This window comes from Rhynchophorus ferrugineus, unplaced genomic scaffold (assembly GCF_030347505.1).
Source record: "Rhynchophorus ferrugineus isolate W39M unplaced genomic scaffold, kcgeb_rfMv2 rfM4, whole genome shotgun sequence".
NCBI lineage: Eukaryota > Metazoa > Arthropoda > Insecta > Coleoptera > Curculionidae > Rhynchophorus > Rhynchophorus ferrugineus.
Window position 1 is genome coordinate 36,485,286 of NW_027472583.1, and position 27,960 is coordinate 36,513,245.

At 32.3% G+C, this 27,960-nt stretch overlaps 1 protein-coding gene across 1 annotated transcript in view; it reads right to left on the minus strand.

Moving 5' to 3' along the window:
- LOC143195016 (uncharacterized) overlaps window positions 1-27,960 on the minus strand; it is a 164,862-nt gene that overhangs the window by 14,656 nt on the left and 122,246 nt on the right. Inside the window, exon 2 of the mRNA XM_076401848.1 lies at window positions 14,914-15,131. Within this exon, the coding sequence (XP_076257963.1) occupies window positions 14,914-15,108 (195 nt within the window). The 5' untranslated portion in view covers window positions 15,109-15,131. The remainder of the gene's footprint in view (window positions 1-14,913; window positions 15,132-27,960) is intronic.

Consider the following 27,960-nt stretch of genomic DNA (forward strand, 5'->3'; position numbering starts at 1 on the left):
TTATTCTATTTAAAAAGAGATAGAATGATGTTTGAGAAGATCGAAGATGTAACCGAAGGAGCCTGCAAAAGTTGTCCGTGTGTCAAACGTCTGCAAAATTCTTCAAAAATATTATAATTACAGGTTATAAACCGGCAAACGTTGTTTTAACGCTTTGTTTCAATAAATTTCAAATCACCGGGTATTAGTACGGGCACGGTCACTCAAATATCTCAAAAAATAAAAAACAATATAACCTTAAATTCAGTAAAAAGAAACCGTTTTTATGCGAAACAGGTGACTAATTAAGATCAGCTGCATAAAAACTGTAAGTAGTTTTTTCAACCGAAATATAATTTAAGACAATTATTTTAGAGAAAACTGTTAGTCTGGAAAGTATTCATAAAAAGCCCAAAGATATGCAGCTATTTGAGGGATATAGAACATCCCTTCATAAACTGTTGGGTAATATAGAATATAACTAGTATAAAGATAAGCCACGAAGGAGTTTAATGGAATTTCCAGACATTGCTTTTAATATAGCTTAATAGCATTTTTAGAAACATACAACAAAATCAAGGTTAAATTCGTGGCAAGATATAGCATAAATATAGTGTAAAGACAACAAAAGTTGATGGGATAAGGTAAACATTGGAATAACTATCGATTAGGTTTTGTTACTCATAACAATTACTAATTCATTCATTGCAGACATATGTTTTCCTCTAAGTCCAAGACTGACTACCATGGAAGAATTAACCATAACATGATTTTTTGCAGTGGTTTGAAAATCATCTTTTAAAAAATTAAAGAAAGGAATCATAAGTTATTGTTATGGACAATGCACCATATCATAGTGCACTGGTGGAGAAGGTGCCAACTAGTGTATTAACAAAGGCTGCAATTAAGGAATGGCTTAAAGTATATAAAATAGTTTTGAAGAAACCATGTTAAAGAATGAACTATTTCAAATTGTTAATCGGTAAATATAAATGAATTATTTTATTAGAAATATTTTATATGTATATATATATATATATATATATATATATATATATATATATATATATATATATATATATATATACATATATATATATTACATATACATATATATATATATATATATATATATATATATATATATATATATATATAGAAAAGATACATGGTATATCAGATTGTTGAACGTTATAGCCACAGAGTATTACGTCTTCCTCCCTATCACTGCTTATTTAATTCAATTGAGATGATATGGGCTATCGCAAATAATTATTACAATAGACATTCAGGTCGAGGAGGATATTTAAACCAGAACTGTCTGGATTTATGGAAAGAGGCATTGTCGAAAATAACATCTTGGGTTTGGATGAGCTTGATCAGACATATTGAAGAAGAAATTTACAAATGGTAGAATCGTGAGCAAGTTTTTGATAGATTGGAAATAAACAGCTTAGTTATTCGCTTGATTAGTGTTTCTGCAAATTACAGTGATTAAATAAAACTTTGTTGCACTTGAATGTTGGTTTATGATTCAATGCTCACAATTACCAAGACAGGGTGATGAAAGAGGAAACAACTAAAGGTCAGTATATAGTTAATATACTTTAATTGTAGGAAATTGTATTGTATCAAGAAAGATATATACAGGTAGTAACAGAATAGACTAAAGAGAAATATAATAATATCAAAATGACTTTGCAAGGAAACATTGCATCGAAGGAAACAAGAACTAAGCGTAAAAGGTAAATATGCTCTCTAATGCAAGTAAAATACATTACTAGACATACAATTGTTAATAGGTGGGATACCACTATATAAAAAAACCCGTCTAGAATTCTACCTGTAATACTGTGGAGAAAAGTTTAATGTAAATATAATTAAACAACTCTGACCTATAAATTATTGTGGCTGTATAATTAATTGTAGCTTTAAAGTCTTCGATAATAAATGCATTATATATACTATAATGTTAAAATAATCATGTGGGTTCACTGCTGTTTTGAATTGACTATATGTAATATAGCCGTTTCTGAAAAAGAAGTAGTTATTTCTCATCTTTATTTTTCGTCCAGCAAAATATATCGTTTCGAATTCTTTAAATTTCATCTAATATTAAAATTATTAATCAAGAAATAGTAGTTTAGAATGAGAGCTTATTACAAAGTATTCTAAATATTTACTAATAACTGTTTTTTGTTTTTGTCATATAGTTAGTCGTTATAGTAGATTTCTTTTTTTATGAATAACAATTTAGTTTTCAATTGTCGAACGCGTTTAGCTCCTCATTGATAACTGAATGGTTTTTGACTTTGTTATTTTAAAATTTTTCGACAAAATTTCTGCAAAATATTTTGACAAAATTTCTGTACTCCTCATAGAAACAAAAACCAAAACTTAAATAAACCTCTAATGGGGAACTGTTAAAAATTGTTCTGTTACTTGAACTGCTAGTTTTAGATTTTTTGTTCTAAAGTAAGCGTATCTTTACCGACAGTGTCTGTCAAAACAGCACAACTTCTTCTTCTGCTCGTTTTTGTTGCTTTAGCGACCTTGCTTTGTAAAAATTTATTACTATTGAAATAGATAATTATTGAAACGTAGCGCCACTAAATATTTTACATTAAAATCACATAACACAAAAGATTGTACAGTCAAACACCATAATCAAAATTAGGGGTCCTTTAAACCTGAATCATTCGACATTTCTTTTTTGTTTGACTCAAATAACCCACACTTCATTTATAATCATATAATGACATTCGTAAATACGAATTTACTTTTCGAACCAAATTTTCAACGTTATGTACTCACACAAATATCATCCCTCCGCTCGTATATATCACACAGCATATGCGTAATAATACTTGTGGGGCATTAGACACAGAGAGTTATATATATAACAAAATAAGTAATTTATTCTTTTGTTTTATTTATTAAATTTGACCATAATGTTGGGACTTTTAATCAATTTCGACTCATGAAAGACTGAATAATGTTCTTAACTGTTTATGGACTTTATTAACAAATTTTAATTCTACATACTGCGTGACTTATTTGTTTTTCGTACATGCTTGTACATGTACATTGTTAGTACATGTTGTTTATTTAGCGCACTTGTTAATTCTAACCTAACTTCTTTGTGTATACATGTCAAACCTTATAATTACAATTATTTTAACAATGTTTCATCAAAGAGTAGTATTCCAAAAGGCTGCAAAATACATCTGTAGCAGCTGTTATTTCTTCGCTTAATGGAAATTGTTTTCCATCAAAGCATTTTCAGATAGCTAGAGAGGATCAAATTTGACAAATAAGCTGAATAATTCACACTTTATATACCGATTTTAGCAGTATTTTTAAACTCTATGGGCAGGTCCGTTATTGTTTGGAGGTAATCCATGAACAAAATGTTAACAAGTTTTGGTTAATCCTATGTTAGATACTAATTTCTGGTTTCGAAGCCGAAAAGCCAGTTTTCTTATATTCTTTTTTCGGTTCAGGATTGTTGTGGCAGACTCTAGTTTTACATATAATGATGAAATGACAAAACAAAATTGCATCCGAATATGTTTCTTGAAATTGCATTTAATGAATGTTGTATGTTTAGCTCTAATGTTGTTGACGAAGAAGATAATGTTCTACGATCGAAGTGTAATGGTGAGGTAAATTTAAGATAGTACTATATCTGGCAATGGCTCATATTCTTTTGTTAGCTTTATATAGAATGCTGTATTCAATTGTTTCACTTTTGATTTGTGTTGCATTTGAAAACAAAAATTTGAATCAGTTTTATTCCGAGTCTTGCAGTGAATTGCAAAATGTGCAAATATAAAAAGTTAAAGAAAACCAAACCATACTGATCAAGAATATTAGAGCCAAATAATCAATGCGTTAGAGTCAACATTTTTCAAAACCAAGTAAAATATTAGCAGATCGGAGCCAAGAAAGATTTGAAATCTTATTAGCAGAAGTAAGAGTAAAAAGTAACACAACGCCAACAACAATTAGATCAACGACTAACATGAATGCATATGTAATATATGAATAGAAAAAATTGATGAGAAAAAGAAATGAATTCCAAAACAAAAGAATTTGTTCAAAATGGCCAAATTCAAGGATGCGCGAAAATCTCAACCTCAGCCATCATCAACAACAAAACAATCCTCTATATCATCGTTCCAACCAGAATCAACAGTCAATATTATTCTAAACAGAATCCAATTTAACCAGAAACAATGGTATAAAAATCTATTGTCTCAGTGATGCATCAAAGTGAAGTCAGTGAACAAAATTTCTGATTTTCTCGATCTCGATCACTCGATTTTCCATCACACATTTTGAATTCGAAAGTGCCAATTGCATTGCTTCGATCATTCATCATCATCCTAAGCTGTGTAATGGTACACGATTAGTAGTTGACGAACTAATAAATATTTTTTCTTTGTACTAGGATCTATTAACAAGCAGAGGAATGCAAGATAAATATATCATTATGTATTGTCCAATTTTAAAATTAAATTAGTTGGTATAGGTGTTTCAATAATCTATAGAGAATCAGAGCCTTCCTGTACATAAGTAGTTATATTGCCTCCACGTGGACGTTTTTTTTTTCGTGTTTCTTATTCTTAATTTCGTTTTTAAGGCGATATCATTTAATTTCGCTTACAGCTCTTCGTTGGTTACCTAGCAGTAAACATTGGTAATTAAACGAAGACCTTTATTGGATTACTATCTGGTTTAATGATTTCTAACTCCATATTTGCATCCTGTAATAAAGGTCTTCATGCCCTTATGAGTTATTCTAGTAGTTAGAGCGTTAGAGTTCAAACAACATAATTTCCAATAAATCTAAATCAATATGCCAGTAGTACAAGAAGAATCAAAAGATTTCAAGAATCAGTAAACAATCTTTATTTTTATGTTCCGTAAAAAGCGTGCAAGTAAAAAATGTTGTCCATATAGTCACTAATTTTATAATAAAAAACCATTTTTCTTAATTTTTTTATTTTACATTTCATAGCTATTCAGAAATGTAGTCAAGTTTAGTAATAATGCATCACAAATTAACATCACCACGATTATACCAACTCCTCCAAAAGTTTCCATAAATGTGACGGAATACCATTAAAAAGCACCTGGTAGAATACGGGAATTATCTCGACAAATAACTCTCTAGAAGAATGACGTAACAATTAGCAGATCCGTTGGGTGTGAAGTGCATATGAGCGAGAGCACACCATTCGCTGAATGATGCTACGAAAAGAAAAAGAAAACAAGCCCATTCACACGAGAAGAAAATAATAATGTCAATATGTTAAAGGTGCACGTCTGTCTATCACAAGGGTGCCTGATACAGTTGTTCGTACGGTAATGACATCAGCCGTATGTTGGGTCGCATAACCGTTTAATAGCAAATGATAAATAATAATCCATGTAAATAAATCATTGGTGACATTTTCAGTTATGAGAATCTGGTTCCTGGAATGGGTCATGCATTCATTGTTGCATTGGGTCAATTGATATATTGAATACAGATGTAAGAAATGTTGCGAAATATTGAAATTTATATTAAGTGCCTGAAAAATTAAAATAGTTTTTGGTTCGCTAGTTTGTTACTTATTTTTTAGGTTGAAAATTATATGTACTAGTACTACTGATCAAATTTCAGTCGAGTATATGCTGCCAATTAAATAAGATAGCTTATTTTTGATAATTCTCACTGTACATCTTCAGGAAAAAGCAAAATGTACCGTATTACCTGCGCACTCATGTCTGTTAATACTAAGAACGTTTTTGTAAAATTCACACAGTAAGTGATGAAAACAAAATAGTGTATCTTATTAATGGAACTTTTTAGATTTGATGAATGAAAAATAAATGAAGATCACGGAATAATAATGAATAATTTATGAATCGTTTCTGAAATGAGAGGAAATTGAACCATATTGGATACTAATAATGTATTAAAAATATCGAGGTTGATACAGGAAGAAGCTTCCCAAAGAACTGTAAAGCGCACAGTGATGCCAAAGAAGTTCCATGCATCCGCCGCATAGTCCGGACCCTGTCCGATTCGACTACCACTTGTTCCGGTCACTCACTGTAAAATTATCTTAATAGGTTAATGTTGTTTTCTAAAGATGCTTGTGAGAATTATTTAATAGAAGAAAACTGGTAAGTAAAATTATCAGTCAAAAAGGTGCATACAGCAAACGGACAAAATAATATGGACACCAGACACAATATTTATTTTTTAATAAGACGTTGAGCTACCATTGGATCATAAAATAATTGTAATTATTCGATCAATAGTGTCTGAATAGTTTCCAACGTTTCTGGTATCAAAACATGTGCCAGTTGCTTCAATAATGTGAAATATGGAAATCTACTCCTAACTCTCCGTTGTTCATCAAATCAAAACTCTTCATAACGTCTCAATGACTTGATTGTACTGGTCAGTGAAGATATTTGATGATATTCTGATGCTCATCAAACCAAGACTGAATCTTTTTGGTTGTGTGTATGGCGCATTATGATCTTGGATTAGGACATGGTTTCGCAGTAATATGCTAGCCATAGTAAGAACTTCATCATTAACGATGTCGAGATATTCATTCACAGTAATCCGGCCAGCGATGTGAATCAGAGGACCAGCTGAGTACCATTGTATCGCCGCCCAAGTCATAACAGAACCTCTCCCATGCTCGGCTGTAGGAAGCAGGCAGTCCAGATCGTAGAACACATAAACCACTAATGAATAACGCTTCATGAATGTTAGCTTTGTGGAGTTCCTGTCATACTGTTGTCGAAACAGTGTTACTCGAGTACGAGTGTTGAGCTCTGCTGTCATATTTGCCGCGGTAGTTTTATATTGTCTGGTCAAATATTTTTAATGTTGGTCGGTCTCTGTCAGTTAACTTTATGTGTTGGTCACTATTTCTCTAAGCCAATGATGTTTTACCATGTCATTACCGTGAATACTGTCATTCCTGAAAAAAAAGTCTAAAAGATAACATATTTCACCGATCGCTTGTTTTAATCGTCACAGATATTTTTATAATATTGTTTTGGTCATGCGAAATAGCAAAATTAAAATAATTTATAAGACATTATAATTTACATATGGTATTAGGGGTGCAAATATTTTTACCGATTGACAGAGACGCAGTAATTGAATTTGAATTGATGTGCGTATAAAATTAACAGCTGTTATTAGTTTCTGAATTATAGTATTTTGAGTAAAGCAACTTTTGTTATTGTGAAAAAATAGATAAAAAGGAATTTTGCGCGTTGATAAAATATTGCTTTTTGAAGGGAAAAAATACAGGTGAAGCAAAAACTTGGCTTGATGTCGAGTTTCCGGACACTGCCTCAGGAAAATCAACCATCAAGGATTGGTATGCTAAGTTTAGACGTGGGGAAATGAGTAAGAAAAAAACGGTGAACGCTAAAAAAAGGTTGTTATCGACGAAAACATTTAAAAAATCCACAAAATGATTTTGAATTATCGTAAATTGAAATTGAATGAAATAACAGACACTCTAAAGATATCAACTTAACGTGTACATCATAACATTAACGAATATTTGGGTATGAGAAAGCTCTGTGCAAAGTAGGTACCGCGCGAGTTCACTTTTGGCCAAAAACAACGATGAGTTGATGATTCAGAGCAGTGTTTGAAGATGATCAAGCGTAATAAACCCGAGTTTTTGCGTCGATATGTGGCAATGGATGAAACATGGCTACATTATTTCACCACGAATAATTTTCATTGAGTACCTTGAGGAAGCAAGGACTATCAACAGAGACTATTACATGGTTATTGGGCCAATTGAAGGACGAAATCGCTGAAAAACGGCCGCATTTGAAAAAAATCCATGAATTGGGCTTCGAACTGCTTCCTCATCCACCGTATTCTCCAGATGTCGCCCTCAGGGACTATTTCCTGTTCTCAGATCTCAAAAGAATGCTCGCTGGGAAGAAATTTTCGTCGAATGAAGAGGTGATCACCGAAACGGAGGCCTATTTTGAAGCAATGGACAAATAGTACTACAAAAATGGTATCGAAAAGTTGGAGGGTCGCTATAATCGGTGTATTACCCTTGAAGGGAAGTATATTGAATCAAAAAAACTAATATTTCCAAAAAAATGTGTTTTACTACGGTAGGCCGGGGACTTTCGATTAGACCTATCCCAGACCCATATGGTCATTCCAATGACCTATTTGTCGTGTAGGTAAATTCGTAAGCCTATATGGATTTATGGCATATGGCGGGTCAAGAAAAGTAATCTGGACACAATTTGACGGATTCAGAACAATGTATTGAGGGGTGCTATTAATGCCCTCTGGTATTTCAAAATTAGTTACCTCCTGAATAAACCTGATTTTCAAATAGGTATCATTAACAATTCATTACAAACTGCTTCTTCACAATGTTGAGGCAGGTCGGTTTCTGGACGACGTAGATCGGACAAGAGCACTAAGCTCTTTCAGTTGGTTTAAGATGGTGCTAATGCACAAGCATACCAAAATGCCAGTATACACAGATAATATCAGTGTGACCAAGTTGATGCGTACAGTAAAATATTTAGTTCTTTTGTAGTAATTTAGAGCTGCATAAAATCGCTCATTCAACAAGTATTATTCAGATTGTAATTTCCGCAGTATAATTAAGATTCTAGAAGATCTGGTTAACTTCATATCAGACACATTTCTCTTGCAGATTTGCTCCAGCAATAACAATAGCCACATCGTCGATTATCGGTGAATTAAACTTCTTCGAGTGCTCACCTTCAAGTGATTTGTCAAGCCTGACGACGATACTATGTTTGTCAGATGGCATCCAGTTCAATGCTATTTTGAACATCTTGACTAAATCGTTGAAGATTCTGATGAAGAAAAAGTTCTTCCATTGTAGTTCGCTTCAGTGTTGAATATTTGTTGAAGTATTGATCTGCATCTGGTAGTGTTAACAGAGCTCCTAATGTTACCAAAAAACTTTTATGGTATAATACCTTGAAAGTGGAATTGAAGTTGTCCTGTAAAATATCCGTTGCGCCAAACGACATCATTTCATTAATTATACTTTTGATTAAAGCTATTATATTTTTATATATTTTTTATATTTTTGGAGGTAATGGATTTGGTGGTGGGGCAACTTTTACTTTTTCCGCGGCAGAACATAATCCAGTAGATTAACCGCTGTATTTTAATGCCTTACAATATTGATATCGATTATTATTTCCCTAATTGTAACTGATTGGTTGACAGCATGATCTTTTTCTGGATCAATGTGGAATGCTGTTCGGTCCTGGATCACAGGAACACTACCTCTACGAAATCGCTCAATCCCCTAATGTACACTCTCAAACCAAATCGTTATATACCAAAACAACTATTATCATTATCTGCTTCTCGTTGGTTATCAGTGCAGTTAGCATGTGGGTTGTATTGACACACATTTGATCAACTTCGACAATCTAAGGAAGACCATCTTCTCCTTAGCATTGGTAATGATAAAAACAAAGGTCTTGGGGTACTAATTTTTTACTAAACAATAACAAATGTGAAACAAAAATATGTTTTACCATAAGCAATAACTACGTCATTTCAACTCGTTACTTCGTAAATGTTATTGGTCTACAATTTGATTTATCGTTAGTCACAAAATAAATTTCCAAACGCCAAAAATGTCGATTCTTTGTAACAGTGAAACTATTGATAGCAGTGACATTTCTACTATTTTGCTCACAATTTTTCCATATTTTTCCATCATATAAATCTTCCATGAACTTCCACAAATATTTCACAACCAAAATTAGACAAATCGGTAGAACTTTTCTGTAGTTTTAGCGTGACTGACGAACAGTAATTAATTTTTATATGTTATATAGTAGTGGTCGCCTATTCATCGAAATTCGACCACCATATAATAACACATATGTTAATTATGTTTCTCAAATAATAGAGTAAAGGGAGCAATTTAAAATGATACGTTATACCACTTGTTGATATAATAAATATAATAAAGTTGTTTTGACTACATTTTCAACTTAATTATCAGAAACCTAATTGATATATAATATTAATTAAAGAAATATATGTTATGTGTGCATAGAAAAACATACCAAAATATACGCAAACTATCTCAAATACTAACAATTTCTAACCTTTTTGAAATTATGTTTAATATAATCCTAGTTCCATTAAGTTGCTTGTATATGATGATCTTTCTCTACTTTTATGTTATACGAATAAATATGGAACAAAAAATGAAGCTAAAAGAATAAGAATTAAAATAACATCGAACACATTTTTTTAAAATTTAGAAACGTATATTAAAGGAATGTATTTATAGCCATTAAATGAAATAGACTGTATTTCAACTGTATTTTTTCCCTTCAAAAAGCAGTATTTTATCAACACGCGAAATTCCATTTTTTCACAATAAAAAAAGTTTCTTCACTCAAAATGCTATAATTCACAAACTAATGATCCGACAGCTTTCAAATTTATACACGCATCTTTTGAGGGTTAGGGCTAACTAAAAAACATATAGAATTAATTCTAGTAGCGCCACATATGTGTCAGGCTGGGGACTTTTCAATTGACTTGTTGTATATTTATATAATTGTGTCACCGATCACGGCTATTCCTGGTAGCTTAATTTTGGAGCATTTTGTTTTATTGGAATTTACTTATTTGCAGCGTATGTCATACAAATGTTTGTAAACATTTTAGACCTAACAATTCTTCCTTCAAATAAGCTTTAAATAACTGTGACGAATTTCACTCCCCCAGATGCGCCCGTTTCTCTCCAAAAGGGTGGCAAAATTTTTTCCCATCCGATTAATATGTAGATAGATTATTTAATAAAAATATTTATATTCGTTAATAATTTAACAATAAAATTGACCCGACCTCAAAAAATAAATAAGGAACTCACTAAAAAGTAAAAAATAATCAAACTTAAATTTTTATCACAAAAAAAAACGTTTTAAAATAAAATATGTACATAATAACCGTTGTAATAACTAAATAAAAATAAACAAAGAAACTTAATTAACCACTCTATAACACGTATTTACATTGTACTTGTATTTATATTTTACTATACACACACAATTTAGCTCAATACCTACCTAAATCTATTCATCCATTAACAATACTATTTTAACTACTACCAACCGAACATTTTGAACTCAGTGTGGAGCAACAAATTAGATTTGTTTTGCTCGTAATTTAATTTTGTATATATGTCACAAAATTATATTATTATTTTTGTTTTACATCGGCGAATATACATTAAAAAATATACAGCCGAACATAGAGCCTCCTCTTTTTTTGAAGTCGGTTAAAATGAGAGGTATAATAAAACCATTAATAAACATGAACATTTATTAAACGCATAGATTTAGATGACCGCATCTTATACCGATGGCATTTTTACCTCTAGAAAGAAATATTCTCGTCCTTTTTATCATTATATTGCACGGCCTTCTGCATAACTATCGCTGAACACGATGTGTAGAGCCCATTCTACGCGACAGGCTGGTTGTGTCTGTCCATCGAGTGACCGATCCGACGGGCTCGTGCTAGCCGGATCGCAGCAGGCCGTGGGCAAAACAGTCGCCGATCGTGGGAACGCGAACGCAGTCGCCGAAACAAAAACGAAACTGACGACCAATACGCCGCTTCGGCTTGCCCCTTTCGATTCTATGGTCGATTTTTCCGACGCTAGTTAACAAACGGGCATCACCTCACGTCGCCACCAATTCAATTCACGATACAGCGTCGGCCCCAGTTGAGTTAAATGGACCGAAAATGCAAAAACAACGACTACAGATAACATCTACAGAACTGATATGCATTGATTTGTTGATATGTCGCTCCAGATGACACACTACGGCACTGGGTATTAACAGATATGTTCGTGATAAATCTATGTTGAGTAATATCAGTATCAATAAATTCGTGATTATTTACTTCATGTCACTGTCGGTATGATTTCTGATGAAACTTCGGTAACTTTCAGAATAAAACGATAATATAATTACCACTAGTAGAAAAATTCTTTAAAAAATGTTGAGCAGTATTTAAAGTTCTAGGGGGGTGTAAATTACAGGCACATCCCTGTGGGATGCTGTATGCTTTCATATTTACCAAAAAGTAGGTTACACTAATTAGATACACGTTAATAAATTACAAAAAACAGTGATAAATATACAGAAACAATATCTTTAAAAGAATTTTCTGATGAATTCAAAAAAAGAAGAGGTTCTATGTTCGGCTGTATATATATTTTTTAATGTATGTTCGCCGATTTCCCCGTCAATTACGGACCAATTTTCAAAAGTGTTTTTATTCGAAAGACTGCACTTCCGAGGTAGTCCCATCGGAACTAATACAGGATCTGTTTGAGAGAAAGGGGGAAATGAAGGGAACATCTCAAACTTCAAAAGTACGTACAATGTTTTCACGTACGTACAAGTTTGAAGTTGGTGCCGAGCCTAAACAATACAAAAATAATAATATAATTTTGTGACATATACACAAAATTAAATTACGAACAAAACAAATTTAATTTGCTGACTTCAAAGTAATCATTGGTATTGCAAATAGATGAATAGGTTTAGGCAGGTATTAAGCTAAATTGTGTGTATATAGTAGAATATAAAATACGTGTAGTAGATAGCTTAAATAAGTTTTTTTAGCAGAATCAGCTAAATACCTCGGCATCCATCTTGATGGTAGATTAAATTGGAAACATCATATTAGACAAAAAGCAAAACACATTATAACCAAAATAAAACTAAAACCAAAAAACAACTATACTGGTTAGTTGGAAGATACCCTTAACTTGACCTAAAATCAAAGGGATTGATTTATCAGACAATCATAAAGCCAATTTGGACCTACGGGGTGAAAATATGGGGTTGCAGTAAAAATTCAAATCAACTAGTCATCCAACGTTGCCAAAACAAAATTCTTCGATTATTTACCTATGCCTATCGCTACACAACCAACGAAGAACTGCACGATGACCTGGAAATCAAATGGATTTGCAAAGTTATCCAAGATATCGTCTTAAAACATGCAGATTACTAAATCATACTAACGTGGAAGCAATAAAACTACTGCACAACGCGCAGGATATCAGAAGATTGAAGTGAACCAAACCCTACGAACTTATATAAAGTGTATACCTATAGTGTAAACTATAGCTTAAGTTATTATAATTTTATAATTGAGGAATATATATTGATGTATTTATCTCGCACTCGTCTTGCTTGCGAACTAACCCAAGTACAAATGAAATGTAGTAATAAATTAATTTATAATTAAGATTGTACTATGCATATGGAATAAAGATGTTATCAAAAAAATATTATTAAGTTATTCAGCGACTATTATGTACATATTTTATTTTAAAACGTTTCTTTTTTCTGTTAACATCTAAGTTTGATTATTTTTTACTCTTTAGTGAGTTCCTTATTTACTTTTTCAAGTCGGTTTTTTCGGCAAGTTTTTTGTTAAAATTGTTTTATACACACACACACACACATTTCCACTTCATTCTGCTACGATTGAAGCCAATTTAATATTTTAGGACGAAATCTATGTTCTCGTATGTGTACATTACATTACACTAGTTATTTTTCCAATATTATTTTGTTGTTAGTTAGGTTTTGAAATTAATTAAAATAGTATGTTCACAACTAAATATAATCGATTTCATTCACAAATAAGTTTTAAGAAAACAATATAAAATTGTAACATATTAAAATAGTAAGAAAGACGAAGTAGAACTAAAATGTTAATTTTACACAAACCGCATATTTTTCTAGTTTTAAATTGATCTCTTTTAAATTCAGTTAACTGAAATTAAATTAATTATGAACAGGACAAGTTGATGTTGGATTGTCAATCGTTCCAAAGCATTCCTTGGTGTTGTTAAGTGGAGTTCAAGCAAAAGTATCGCAGGTGAAGCTGTAGGGTCACAAAAGGTGAATTGAAGGTGTTCAAAGACCCCTAACCATAAACTATTCCAATTAGGAAATATTCAAGCTTTTAAAAATATCAGAGTTACAACCATCAGAGTTTAGGGTATAAGGCTACCAAAGCAGGATTGCAATAGTTCAGTTTCTGGTCTACATACTTAATTGGGGTTATGGGAATTTGGGGTTACTAAAACGTGGAAAATAATTCCATACGGGGATACCATAGCAATGAGGGTAGAAACAGACTGGTGAAACAGTACGGGCGATAATCAATATCGATAATCAAAAATAATACTAAAAGAAAAGAACTATAAGCTGCCCAGACGGCGCAATGTACACATCTATTCCTGTGGTCGTTTCTATACTATATATACACTGCGTGTCCAACTGCGTATGCTGCTTAAAATTGTGCGAGTGAAATGTCTAAAAATAGTGCCACCTTTTTTCCATAAAATTAAACAGTTAAGCAAATCATTAACTTGGATCCATGCTCAGGTAAAAAAGCTCCCCCAGGCTCGTTAAAAGGTTACTCTAGAGACATCAAAATAATAACATAGTCCTAATTTAAAATTTACACCTTAAAAAGGACGTTAATTCATCACGACGAATTTCTTTAACGTCAAAACTTTTAATTCTGACAAATTTTAGTGTTCCTTAAGTTGAAAATAAGATTTATCCGAACGTAATATGTTGGTAGACGTTAAAGAGCGCTTAACTGTCTAATTTACAAAATATATCCTGTGTTTGACATCCTAGAACATTAATCATTATATCAATTTAATATTGTGTGGCTAAAAAATGCGATGTAATAATAATAAATTCACCTTTAAAGCACCTGGCTTGCTTCCTTTTTGGATAACTTGTATATAAAAATAAGAGGCATTGGGCAATATTACGGTTTAGTTAGTTTTATTCATATAGAATAAATACCTTTTCCAGAACACCGCTATATGGCTGAATGTTTGGTGGTGCCAAGCGACTGTTAATCGATAAGGAGTCATCGTTCTGCTCGGGTTTGGGGTGGTTCTCGTCGACCGAGTATAAACTTGGAGATATGGGCAGCTCGCAGAGTGAATCGTCCGAAAACAATGTTTCTGTACCGCTGTCGGTGGTGCAAGATGTCATGGCTCTCACATTATTGCAGTAAACTAAAAAAGAAAAGAAAATCATGAGAGTGCTTCATATTATTATCACCTTATATCAAAAAATTTAATACATTATTTTGTTTTAAATATGTTCAAAGTATTGCTGGTCTTTTGTTTCAAACAATATGTCATTCAGTTTCAAAAAGTCAAAATTCAAATCAAACAAAGTTATATTTCGAAATAGTATTTATTTTTTGGATACTTAGCTGTCCAACACTGAACTTTTTTCTATACAATATTTTAATAATTTTAATAAATAATCCTACCTTTATTAACGCTAATAAATTGGTTAAATAAAAAGAAGCAATGTGCCATAACAGTAGCTATTCAATCATTTTAGCAGTTCATTAAATGTTTTGCAAATTCTTTTAAAAGTGTTCACTTGTCAGTTAAAATTGTGATTTGACGCCGTTATTACATTTATACTGGGGACAATTTATTATAACGAAGAAGCTTTTTTTCTATTATTTAATTATTACATTACTACTAGTCGTTTCCGTCTAACCTACAATTTGTCTTTACGATAACTTAAATATAGGTATATAACTAGGAGGACCCATCGGCCCTATCTCAGTCTCTGGTGAAATAATGTTTATACATGTCACTGCTGTATTTTTTATTATTCTTTTGAGTCTGTGTCCTGTTGTGGTGGTATCCAAAAGCTGCAATACTTCAATATTATCATAAGAATACAGTCTCTCCTCATGCCCCCTTGCAATTCTGACTGTGGGTATCTGAAGGTCTCGATTTGGGTAATCAGTCCTATAGCATTTGGGTGCACCCACAGTACCTCTCAGGATAGTTCTGAAAAAAATTCTATTTATGTTACTCCTTGCAGAACATCCCCATAATTGAACTCCGTAAGTCCATATAGATTTCAGTATTTGCTTATATAATAGTAAATTATTATGTACTGATAATTGTGATTTTCTTCCAATTAGCCAGTACATTTTCCTATATTTTAATTCCAGTTCTTTTCTTTTCTTTTCTTTTTTATATTTGCTTCCAGCGAAGTTTTGAATCAAGATTCATTCCTAGATATATAGCGTTGTTTCTATATGAAATGATAGTAGCACATTTAACGTTATTGGTGCTTATACGGTCTGTTTGTAGGGTAACTGCATATATACAGATTTACTTTTATTAATTCTTATTTTCCAAGCTTATGTCCAATTATTTATATTGTCAGTTGCATGTTGTAATTTTCGTGAAACTTCTTCACTATTGTCTCCGACAGCTATAATCGCAGTATCATCAGCTAATGTAGCCATCATAATATTCTCCATTTGTGGTATATCACAAGTGTAGAGTAGATAAAGCATTGGTCCCAGTACACTTCCTTGTGGTACACCTGCTTTAGCTTCTTTTATTGTAGAGTAAGCTTCTCCTTGTTTGACTCTAAACATTCTGCTTGTAATGTACGATTTTAATAGTTCGGTGTATTGATTTGATAGCATTTTATGTAGTTTATGAGCAAGGTGAAGGCCTTCATGCCAAACCTTATCAAATGCTTGTGCTACATCTAAGAATATAGCTGAGCATATTTTTTTTATTTCGTGGGCTTTTTCAATAACATCTGTTATTCTGTGGACCTGGTGAATTGTTGAATGCTTGTTGATAAACCCAAACTGGTGTGTTGGTATTATATTTTTCTCTCTATGATAACGAAGAAGTAATTAATAAAAAAAACTATATCAAAGTGTATTGAATGTTCCATTCAACTAGTTTCAATAATATTGTAGCATCATGATATCAAGGATGACAATACAAATCTTGTTTTATTCTCCTCTTGTTTAATTGAAGTTATATACTAAGCAATGTCAGAAGTTCTAAACTGAGAACTGTCATTTTTTCATGAGAGCGTAATTTTATGCGAGAAGCTTCCGAAAATTTTGCGAGTGTGCGACAACGCGAATTACAACTTATAATTGATGAAACTAACAAGGAACTAGCTAAAGAAGACGAGCTGTGAAACAATCGATTTTTTACGCAATTAATTAGATGTTTTACAAAATATTTTGGAGACGTTACTTGGCCAGTTACAGTTTCAATTTGAGGCACTTATTATATTAGGTGCGTGCATGTTGATAAGCGATATCTACTGGTGAAAATGAGAACTAACTGTTAAGTTCGAAGTGTGTGAAAACAGTTTTCCATCTAGTATTATTGAGTTAATATAATATTCAATAATTAGTCGTTTTCGATATTCATTAATTATTACTGTTTGATCTCAAAAATTCTTCTGTAGAAATCCATCAAACACTTTTAGAAGTTCTATATCAAACTCTCAAAAAGCAGATAGTTTAGAAGTGGATACAATCAAATATTTATAAATATTTACATGCGATGGGAATGATCGAAAGGCAGGAAAATGGTTGGAATGGACCTACTACGACAATCCCAAGCATAAAAGGAGGTGTTAGGAGTTAGTCCACGAGAGTCATACAATCGACACCGAAGCGGAATATTTATAGATATAAAGTCTAGGTGTGAAGTATACGGTGTATTATATTATGAGAAGATGTCTACCTACATCACTTAAATGAATTGAACAATAGTGAGTAATAAAAGAATCAAAATCATCATCTTCCATGAAAACAATTAAGAGCAATATTACAGTTTATTGCAATATTAGAGTTTTGAAAGATACAATGTTACAGCTCGAACAGGTAGTTTTAGCACATTTTGATTATAACTTCGCTTGGCTTGGTTGGCACATGGTTTCTGCGAAAAGTGCGAAAATTAACCGACGATTTAACTGATAGAAAATGTTTTGATTAATATATATTGAATAGATTTTTCTCAATAAAAGCTCTTCCAAAAGGTAAAAATTATTAAAATAGATACAAACATCTAATATTTAAAATTAATATTATACAAAGATCGCTACAATTATGAAAAATATTCATCAAGCAATAAAATAAACAATAATTTACTGAAAATTTAGGTTAAGAGATTGAACCTGCCTGAAATTGTTTTCTTTGAATAATAGTTATACTTTTGAATAAAACAACATTATTTTAGATCAAACAATAGTACTATTAAAAAGAAAATAATAAATAGCACCTGCTAAGTTATTTGAGAAAAATGATTGAATAGTGCTAAAATATATAGAGAAAAAAAGACGATAAAAGTTGAAATGTATTAAGTTCTTCCGAGAAAAGATATACAGGTCCGAATCCACAAGCTGCATTTTAACATTCATTTCGGCAAAATCCTTAAAACAGTTTTACGACTGCTAAACGCCCCACCTCCTCTTCTCCGAATCGTCCTGCCATTTCCACCATCCACATACAATGTTGCTCTGTTAATTAAGCGAACAAAAATAACTGAGAAAGTGTATATTGGTGATATTATCTTTAATATACAGTTAAAAGCCGTCATTAAAAAACGACCCAAAAGTACTAAAATGTATGGACGCTGACTTTCGCGATTTTAACAAACGCCATAAACTTACCGGAACGTCTATTAACCTTAGAGATGTAGTAAAAGAAGTAGAATAAGACGGTGAATAGGATTAATTTGTCCTTAAAGTGTTGCTTTTTGGCGGCTAAATAATGATAGCGTTTGTCGTATTAAACCAACATGTTTGTCCTAAAATCAATGTTTTTATTTCTTTTCTGATTGCAATTCAAGATTTAATCGAATTCATAGTATAGATCGAATAATAGATTTCAATAATCGATATAATTGAATAAATAGTTTTAAATAATCGATAATAATTAGATTTGGTAATGTTAGGCGCTTGCATGTATTCTCATAATTTATATGTTAAAAGAATTTTCATTTAAAAAAGGTCTTTATTGAGAAAAATTGGAAAAACAAGTTTTAATCAAAATATTCTCCATAATTTTTAGAATTTTTTCCCGATCCTTTTGACAACATGTCGAAATAACGATGTTGCTTTGCCAAATGGGTCAGCAATTCGAAACTCTGCTCCAGTCAAGCTATGCTGCACCGATCTGAACAAGTGGTCATCTAAAAGCACTATGTTTGTTGCGTAAACTGAGTAGAGACATGTGATGGAATTTTCCATTCGAGCTGTAACAATGCACCTCCTTGGGATTGCCGTAGGTTGTCGTAGTAGATTGCTTTTTTATCGCTAGTCACACAACGCTATAATATTTTTGGGCCTTTGTTTGTCTGGCTATTTGCCTGGCAAATCATAAAACTGCGATGTTGAAACATCATTTATCATTAATTGCTAAGTTATTGACATCAAACCCACTACTTTTAAATAACTTAAACCAAAACTAACAATTGGGATATGATTTTGGGTTTGGCTTTCTAAAAGTGTTTGATGAGATTTAGCAGCAGATGCATTTAAACTAAATAACAAAGGTTTTTCATTAATAGTTATTAACAAAAATAAGTCTTCTATGATTAGTGTCTGTACACATCAAGTCATTCAATAGTTCTAAATGGAGAAGTTATTTTAAAAAGGGAAATGTCAAAGACATTGTATTTAATATAAGGATTAGGTTGTTTAAGAATTCTTATCATTTCCAGATAAGTTTTTAAAGCTTTCGACTTTGCTTTTAAGCTCCTGCAAATATTTGGTTATTGAACTAGTTATTCACCATATTCTCTTCAACTTCCTGGTAAGTCCCAATATTCCTAAGTAATTGTAGTACTTGGATGTTTTATGCTCACGCAATTTCACTTGGTATATTTTAGTAAACCGTTTAATTTCTTCGCTGACCGTTGAGACCCTTGCTCCTAAGAACTTTAATAAGCCAGATAGAGACTGGCTTCAAAATATGTGTCAACGACAACAATATTTTAGGAAGTGATGTGAAACTACCAAATCTTTATAGCCCCATACAAAGTTATGCTCGTTTCTTCTTAACATGATATTTCCACTTGCGATAGGTTATTTGCTATTCAGTGCTATGTACAAATATTTTATTGTATTCGCATACGACATTGCTCTAGAATGATTATTGGAATCATTGTCGAAACCACGTTTCCCATATGTGGTTTTTATGATATGACATGCTAAGCGGCCTTTTCCTTTTGATGAAACTAATCTGTGCTGCGAATGCACGATTTCAGGCATAAAACTTGACATTTTAAAAACATTATAAATCAATAACGCTGATATTTTTGCGGAACGTTACATTTGTAGGTTTGAGGTTAATAAAATGAAATCTCAGCCAGTAGAATAAAATAACATATGTATCGAAACAGAATGTTGCATACTAGACTGTTACCTAAACCAAAAAGTAATTACCGACATACCGGGTAAATACGGACAAGTAAATTAGACTTCTTGTGTGCTACTTAAAAATTCCTATTACATAAATGTAAAACCGGAAATGAACGATATATTAAAGAACCCATCCAAGATGTAATCATGGATAGCATTTAGGTAAAGCCGGAAGTTTGATAACCTTGACTCTAGTATTCCTGTAAATCGCCCGTGGGTCGTCCATTCGTCAGCGTACTTAAAAAAATTGTCGGTAGTATTGGGTAATGTTGGCGCCAAAGAACAATGACGGCAGAAAAATTATCATATAAAGAGATCGGTGGATTTGCAAGTCTAGTTTTCAGGTAGTGTAGGCATCAAAATGGTCGCCCAGTTCCTTCAGAGACGCCTAAAATGTTTATCTCTATAAAGAATTTCACAATTTCATATACACAAGTCATTTTTGTAGACATCCAGCTTTTGGGTCGAACCAGATTATTGCGGTGTGTCATTATTAGATGATTTATAGGGTTAAATCGAAAAATATTTGAAATGGTGATATTTTAGAAAGAAATCAAGAAATAGCTCTAAATATGTCGAGAAAACCGTAGCCTATAGAGATAATTGCCACATTATATTAAGCTCTTCCGCTTCAGATTTATTTTATTCTCAACAGAACGAAAGAAGTCAGCGAGAAAAAGCTGATCAATGTTAGATAGCAATCTTTGTACTTTTTTCTAGAAAATAGGTAATTATGTTGTTGTGTTCTACAATCTCTATACTCTCACAAATAGTAGAACAACAAAAATGTTGCAGGCCCATCAAGTTACATCAAGCTCTCTTCATCCATTGTGTGTTGTCAAGTAGTAGTTTGTCGAAACATCCTGATTCACAGTGAAAGAGTGATGTCAGGAGTTTCGAGAACGAATTCTTCATCGAGTTGGTCTATGTTACAGGTTGCTTTCCGGCTCTGGAATTTACCACAGCATCAACATATTTAATCGTACTGATAGGGTGGGATTTAGAGAATAGGTCAGAGGTAGTCTTTACATTATCTAGTCCAGCTAGATATGTGTAACAGCATCCCTCCACTCAGTTCTCGACCAAGAAACAACAAAAATGTATTGTAAAATTAAATGTATTATAAACGAGATTGAGCTTACAACTAGTCATAAATAAAATATAGCTAGCATTTAGCTAATATAATTTATAAAATGTCTATGCAGCTCTCTACAAATTTAATAAAGTGCTACTTTAAATTTTTTGTTGTTTCGATTTCATATTTTCATTGTTGCTCTTTATATTTTTCACTGAGAAGAACTAGATCACCTTATTTTGAATTTGATGTAGATTCGTGCTAAATGAATGAATTAAATTTAATTTTCGAGTTGTTCACTTTGATTTCCACCAATATGGACAGTTGTGGTGCTTTTGAGCAGATTTGTAATTTTACTATACGATAATGAAAAGTATATAATACTTGTCATATATTCTAATAATTACCACCAAGTATTGCCAATCTTTGATATTTCGAATTTTTTATTCATATACTAATATCATATAATATCATATAGATATGAATATCATATCAGATATTCATATAATTGAAATATCAGCAAAAAAAACATAAAAAGAGCTAATCATGTTGCCTGAAAGGAAAAACGTCTCTGTTTCTTAAGCTCCTTTAATGTCAGCCCCACAAACCAGCATTATTATATAATTCCAAGAAAAATCCATAAAACTGATCATATGGGCTGTTCAGCACTATGATCATATCCCTGTATACTTCTGTCTATCTTTCCGTTGATTATATATAACGAATAACATATAGTCTATTCAAAACAGTAGTGAGGCACGTCATCAATATCGTCATCAATGTCGAAAGTTGTATATTTGTTTTTACAGTCAGATAATATTTTCCTTCTCATTTTATTCTATTTAAAAACATTATAGATAGAATACCATTTGAGTAATTCGAACATGTAACCGAATGAGGCAAACGTTGTCTGTTTGTCAAACGTCTGAAAAATTCTTCAAAATATTATAAGTACAGGTAATAGACCGGCAAACGTTGTTTTAACGCTTTGTTTTAATAAATTTCAAACCACGGCGGTTATATATTACCAGACCCTATAAATAAAGAATAAAAAAGATGGAAAATGTTGGACCCATTGTTATTCTCAGAAATAGGGTTTTGAAAATGAAACCATAAAACCACACAATAATAAGGTCTAATGCGAATAATGTAATAACATGACAACTGTTCTCATAATCCATTAATTGTTAGAAAGCCTCCTCATCACCGAAATGGTTACAATAATCATCCAAGCCCATCTCTCATCGCAGAAGAGAAGAGAGCTAAAATAAAAAGCACGGCGTCGACCATTTCTCACGTTCATCACGTCTCAACCAAATCAAAACATAAAGAAAACCTTTCAATGAAAAAGAACACGGTCATTAGTTAGACGAACTCGCCGATTATTACATGAGTCACGAAGAGTTCTATTTATTATCGTTAACCTCGGGCAGAACGTCGAGTGACGTCAGTCGCGGCCGCCCCAGACCAGTTCCAAACGAAACGGCCGACCAAAAAAATATCCACCTCTCCAGCTCTGAAGGACCCAAATTGTCCCTCTTTCTCTTTGTCTCCCGTCGTCTCTTGCACAGTCATTTCTTTCGCTGGTCACAGATTACTTATAGACCAGTCAAATACATAATTGTGAAGAACACTACTAATCACGATACAATCACCGTTGTCAATTGTATAAAATCTAATGAATGACTATATTACACACCCATGTAGCTAGTTATTAAATGTATACAGCTGTAATGCCGAGCGTTACATGACATCGTCATCTAAAAAAATGTAGACAAATTTTAAATAATAATATTTCTAAGAAATTTTGTGACGAACTTACCGAAATAAACCTAGAGAATTGAATGAATGTTTTTACGCTAGTACCACCACTCGGAAAGGCCTGCATTTGCCGAACTGTATAATTTTAATTATCAACGCTATGTAAAAATTTTGTTAAAATAAAATATTCACAATTTAATTTGGAACGAAACTGTAATAAAATATTTAAGGCTGTATTATTGTCTAGAAACTTGAAGAAATCGATTTTTTCTCATATTTTCAAAGCCTAATCCTTTAGGAATATGGTCTTAAGACGATTTTTCAGAAATCGGTCTTAAGAGGATTCGAACTGAAATTATTTTCGCGACATCTAAACCGGCTCGGTCGGAATGGATAGAACAATTGATGACAGGTATGCTCCGTCTAACTGCGATCGTATTCACTCGTAAAACATTTCGTACTTTAAATATATATATTTTGAAATACAACAACCGAAGAATTTCATATTTAGCTCAACATAAAATATCAATGAATCTATGAATTCTGATTTTGAATTGAAATCCATTTTTTCATTTGAAATGAAAATTGCATTCCCATTTTAAAGATGATGTATAGACCCTTATAGGACTACCAATTGGTTTAGTAGCTCGTGCCTCGTCATTAAACGTGACAATACTCGAATTGAACGCTCAGAAATATAAGCTTCTAACGCTTCAAGGGAACCAGAACTGCTAGTCCGAAAGAAAAAAGTTCTGAAAATACTTTTTTGTAGTAGAAAAAGGACCAATATTGCAGGAACCAGAGAGTGAAGAAGTAAAGCATGGACTACGCGCAACTTTACTAGAAACATTAAACATATTTTTCTAGAAACTAATTTTTTCGAGACGGTTGATATGACGCTCCTCTATATATTCTTCTATACCATCAAAGTAAAACTATAGTCAATTCAAAATAGCAATGACATGGGAAACGTCGCAATGTTGCCGCAGCTAGTCTGAGTTTTAGTACAGTTTGGCTCTGACATATAACAAAATTATAATTAATGACATATAAATAAAATAATTGAACAAATATTGTATTAAATATAATTTATTTTACCATTATAATACATCTAATATATATGTTATAGAAGAACTTAAAACTACAATTAATTATACAGCCACAATAATTTATAGGTTTGAGTTGTTTTATTATATATACATTAAACTTTTTTCCCCACTAGTATAGGTAGGGTTCTAGGCGCCTTTTTTTTGTAGTGGTATGCCCCCAAGGCCTAATCCACATAATTAATAATTATATATTTTTGTAATGTATTTTACTTTCATTAGAGATCATATTTATGTTTTATGCTTAGTTCTTGTTTCTTTCGATGCAATGTAAAGCCATTATAATATTACTATATTTCCCTTTAGTTTGTCCTGTTACTATCTGTATACATCTTGATACTTTCTTGATAAAACTACATTTAATCACTGCATGCTCCTTAATGCATTTGCTATATCTGCAAAACAGTTAGTGTTATTTCTCTCCTCATACATGCTAAGCAAACGTTCATGTATATTCTGAACAATAACACACATGCATATAAAGCTTTTACACTCTATAATACAATTCCCTACAACTAAAGTATATCAATTGTATATTGACCTTTAGTGGTTTCCTCGTTCATCACCCCGTCTTGGTAATCGTCAGCATTGACTCATAAACCAACATTCATAAGGTTTTATTCAATCACTGTCACTTTCATAAACACTAATCAAGTGAATAATTAAGCTGTTTATTTCCAATCAATCAAAAACATGTTCAAGATTCTACCATTGTCAATTTCTACTTCAATGTGTCTGATCGTGCTCACACAAACCGAAGGTGCTCTTTTCAACAATGCATCTTTCCATAAATCCAGACAGTTCTGGTTTGAATATCCTCCTCGACCTGAATATCTATTGTAATAATTTTTTGCAATACCCCGTATCAACTCAATTGGATTAAAAATGCAGTGATAGGGAGGAAGATGTAATACTATGTGGCCATAACATTCAGTAATCTGATGTACTATGTATCTTTTCTCAGGCTTATTTATAAAAAAGTAAATTACAATTTTTTAAATGCAATTAAATATTTCATTTATATTTACCGAGTAATAATTTAAAATATTTCATTCTTTAACATGATTTCCTCGATTCCTTAATTGCAGCCTTTGTTGATGAACTTGTTAGGATTTTCCAATTACCCAACAATGTATGAACGGATGTTATACATCTCTCAAATAGCTGTATATCTTTTGGATCTTTGTGGATACTCTCTAGACTAACAATTTTCTCTGAAATAATTGTATTAAATTATGTGTCGATTAAAAAAACTACTTACTATTTTATACATTTCGTATATTTAATCTCTGAAATACTAAGATTGATCTTGACTCGTCACCTGTCTGGCATAAACACAATTTCTTTTCGGCGTATTTAAGGTTATATTGTTTTTTATTTTTTGAGATATTTTAGTGACCGTGTCCGTACTAATATACTAATAAGTGCAGCTGCAAGGCGCAAAAAATATTTTCAATAAAAACCGGAGCGATTTCAAATTTATTAAAACAAAGCGTTAAGGTTTGGAAAACGGACAACTTTTGCAGGCTCATTCCGCTACATATTCGAACATCTCGAGGATGCGCCATTATTTTTTAAACCCTAATCATCAGCCTGCAACTTTTTGCATTTTTAATTATTTTTCTTTTATGTATACTTACAAATAGTCTATTAGTTGTACAAACAAAAAATTATCAGTATTATATAGCGCTACTAACACGGCACTGGATGCGATCTGGTATCTGATCTCCTGATGTGTTGTGTGATAGTGTGTGTGCGACTACATGATAAGTGACAGTGCTACTACGAAACGAACAAGATGTAGTATACGATTGGTATGTTCTGCACATGTGCATACTGATAATGTACATCCGGTTATGTTTATTAATTGCTAAATCTATGGTTAAGTTTTGACTTACTTATTATTTTGTTATATATGCTTGTGAAAATGTAATGAACTTCCGAAAAAAATAACAAATCACTAGTCTTTTATAGGTATTAGAGAAAATGAAAAAGTTATAGCGAAGGTGAGACGACAAATGGAATTTGTAAATATATATTAATCTTAGTATCTGTTAGTCTGCTGCATATTGTTAGTACAATAGTAATTGCAAAAGGCAATTATTTAGACCTTTGACATATGGGGGTTTCATTTTAAATTAGAATAGGATTGAGCCGGTAGTATCGCTTACAGTTCCGATTCATGATATGTTTAATAAAATAGTTTTAAAGGAAAATAAAAGAATTTGTTGATTTAAGAATACTTAAAAGATAAGATGTTTTTCATATTTTAGTCTCCTTTTTACCAACGAGGGGTTTTCTGGACTGACCCTAGAATTTAATGTGGGCTCTAAAACATGGTCCTCGGTATTAAGCCTACCGACTGGCGAGTGACCAACTTAGGAATCGTCCCAGAAGACATTCGATTTTAGCCAGCCTGGTTACTGGCGTTACTAGGATCATTTCCTTGTCGGATTTTGGACTCTTGCATAAGACAATCACAAATATTAAACAATAACAAACGCGCGACTATCCCAACAGTAGGAGGACCGTCTTGTCGCCTTTACCACTGCGCCAACCAAATAAGAGCTATTTAAAAGTTGGCTCATTTGTTGTGTGCCCAAGAGTCAGTGCACTGGGAGAGTCCTGCTCATGATTTTTTGTGGCTTGTGATTGCCTATAAATAAGAATCTGTAGATGCTGTATATAAGTTGGGCGAGAAGAGATGTCTTCTAGGGCGGTTTCCAAGTTGGTCAGTTACCAGCTAGTGTTTTCTTTGTTACAAGAAAAGAATAAAATTTTGATAGGTAATTTTGAAAGTACTAAATAATTACTATTATTAATAAATTTCTATTACATATTATACATCGATGTCAATATCTTATAAAAGGAGTCTATAAAAATCTTCAATACGGCATCAATAGAATTATATTAAAAATATGTGATGTAACACACCATATCGTAATATTGGCGGTTTGAAATATTAGCTTTGAATATTTGTTTTCGGGCTTTGAGTCTGGTTTTGTTTCCTTATGTGATTGCTTTGAACTGATAAGCATCGATTGCTTGTAGAAGCATATGGTCTCATTTATTGTCGCTGCCGTGAGTGGTTTCAAAAGTTTAACAATGGTGAATTTAACGTCGAAGAAACGGAACATTACGGGTAGTTAAAATGTATGAAGACGCAGCGTAACGTGACTGATGCATATGCGTTGTAAAGAGTGAAGAAACAACTATTAATTATTAAAAATGCATTTAGGTGAATTTGCAATTAGACTATATGACATTAGAGCACATGATTCAGAAATCGTGTAAATATGCAAGGAAAAGTTTAAATTTATATTGAGGCTTCTAGTATCCTGTAATGCCAACTATCGAACTAGAATATATTTCACTCTCCAAAGCCATAGAGCTCGAGAATTAGTGAAGAAAAAACTACAGTATTGACAACTGACAGATCACTTGCTAATGTAAATCTCAACGGGATACACTTAGAGCAAGTACAGGAGTTCAAGTAAGGAGTGGAACCAGTAATATCGGAGAACAAAATGGTATCTAACTACTGCTAAAGTAATATGCCAAATCGGCCAAATTGCAGGAGCTTTTTAAATATGGTGCATGTAGAAGAGAACTGTTATAATAAATACTAAAATGCGTTTCTTTTGAACGCTTACCTTACTAATACTTCTGTATGGCTATGAG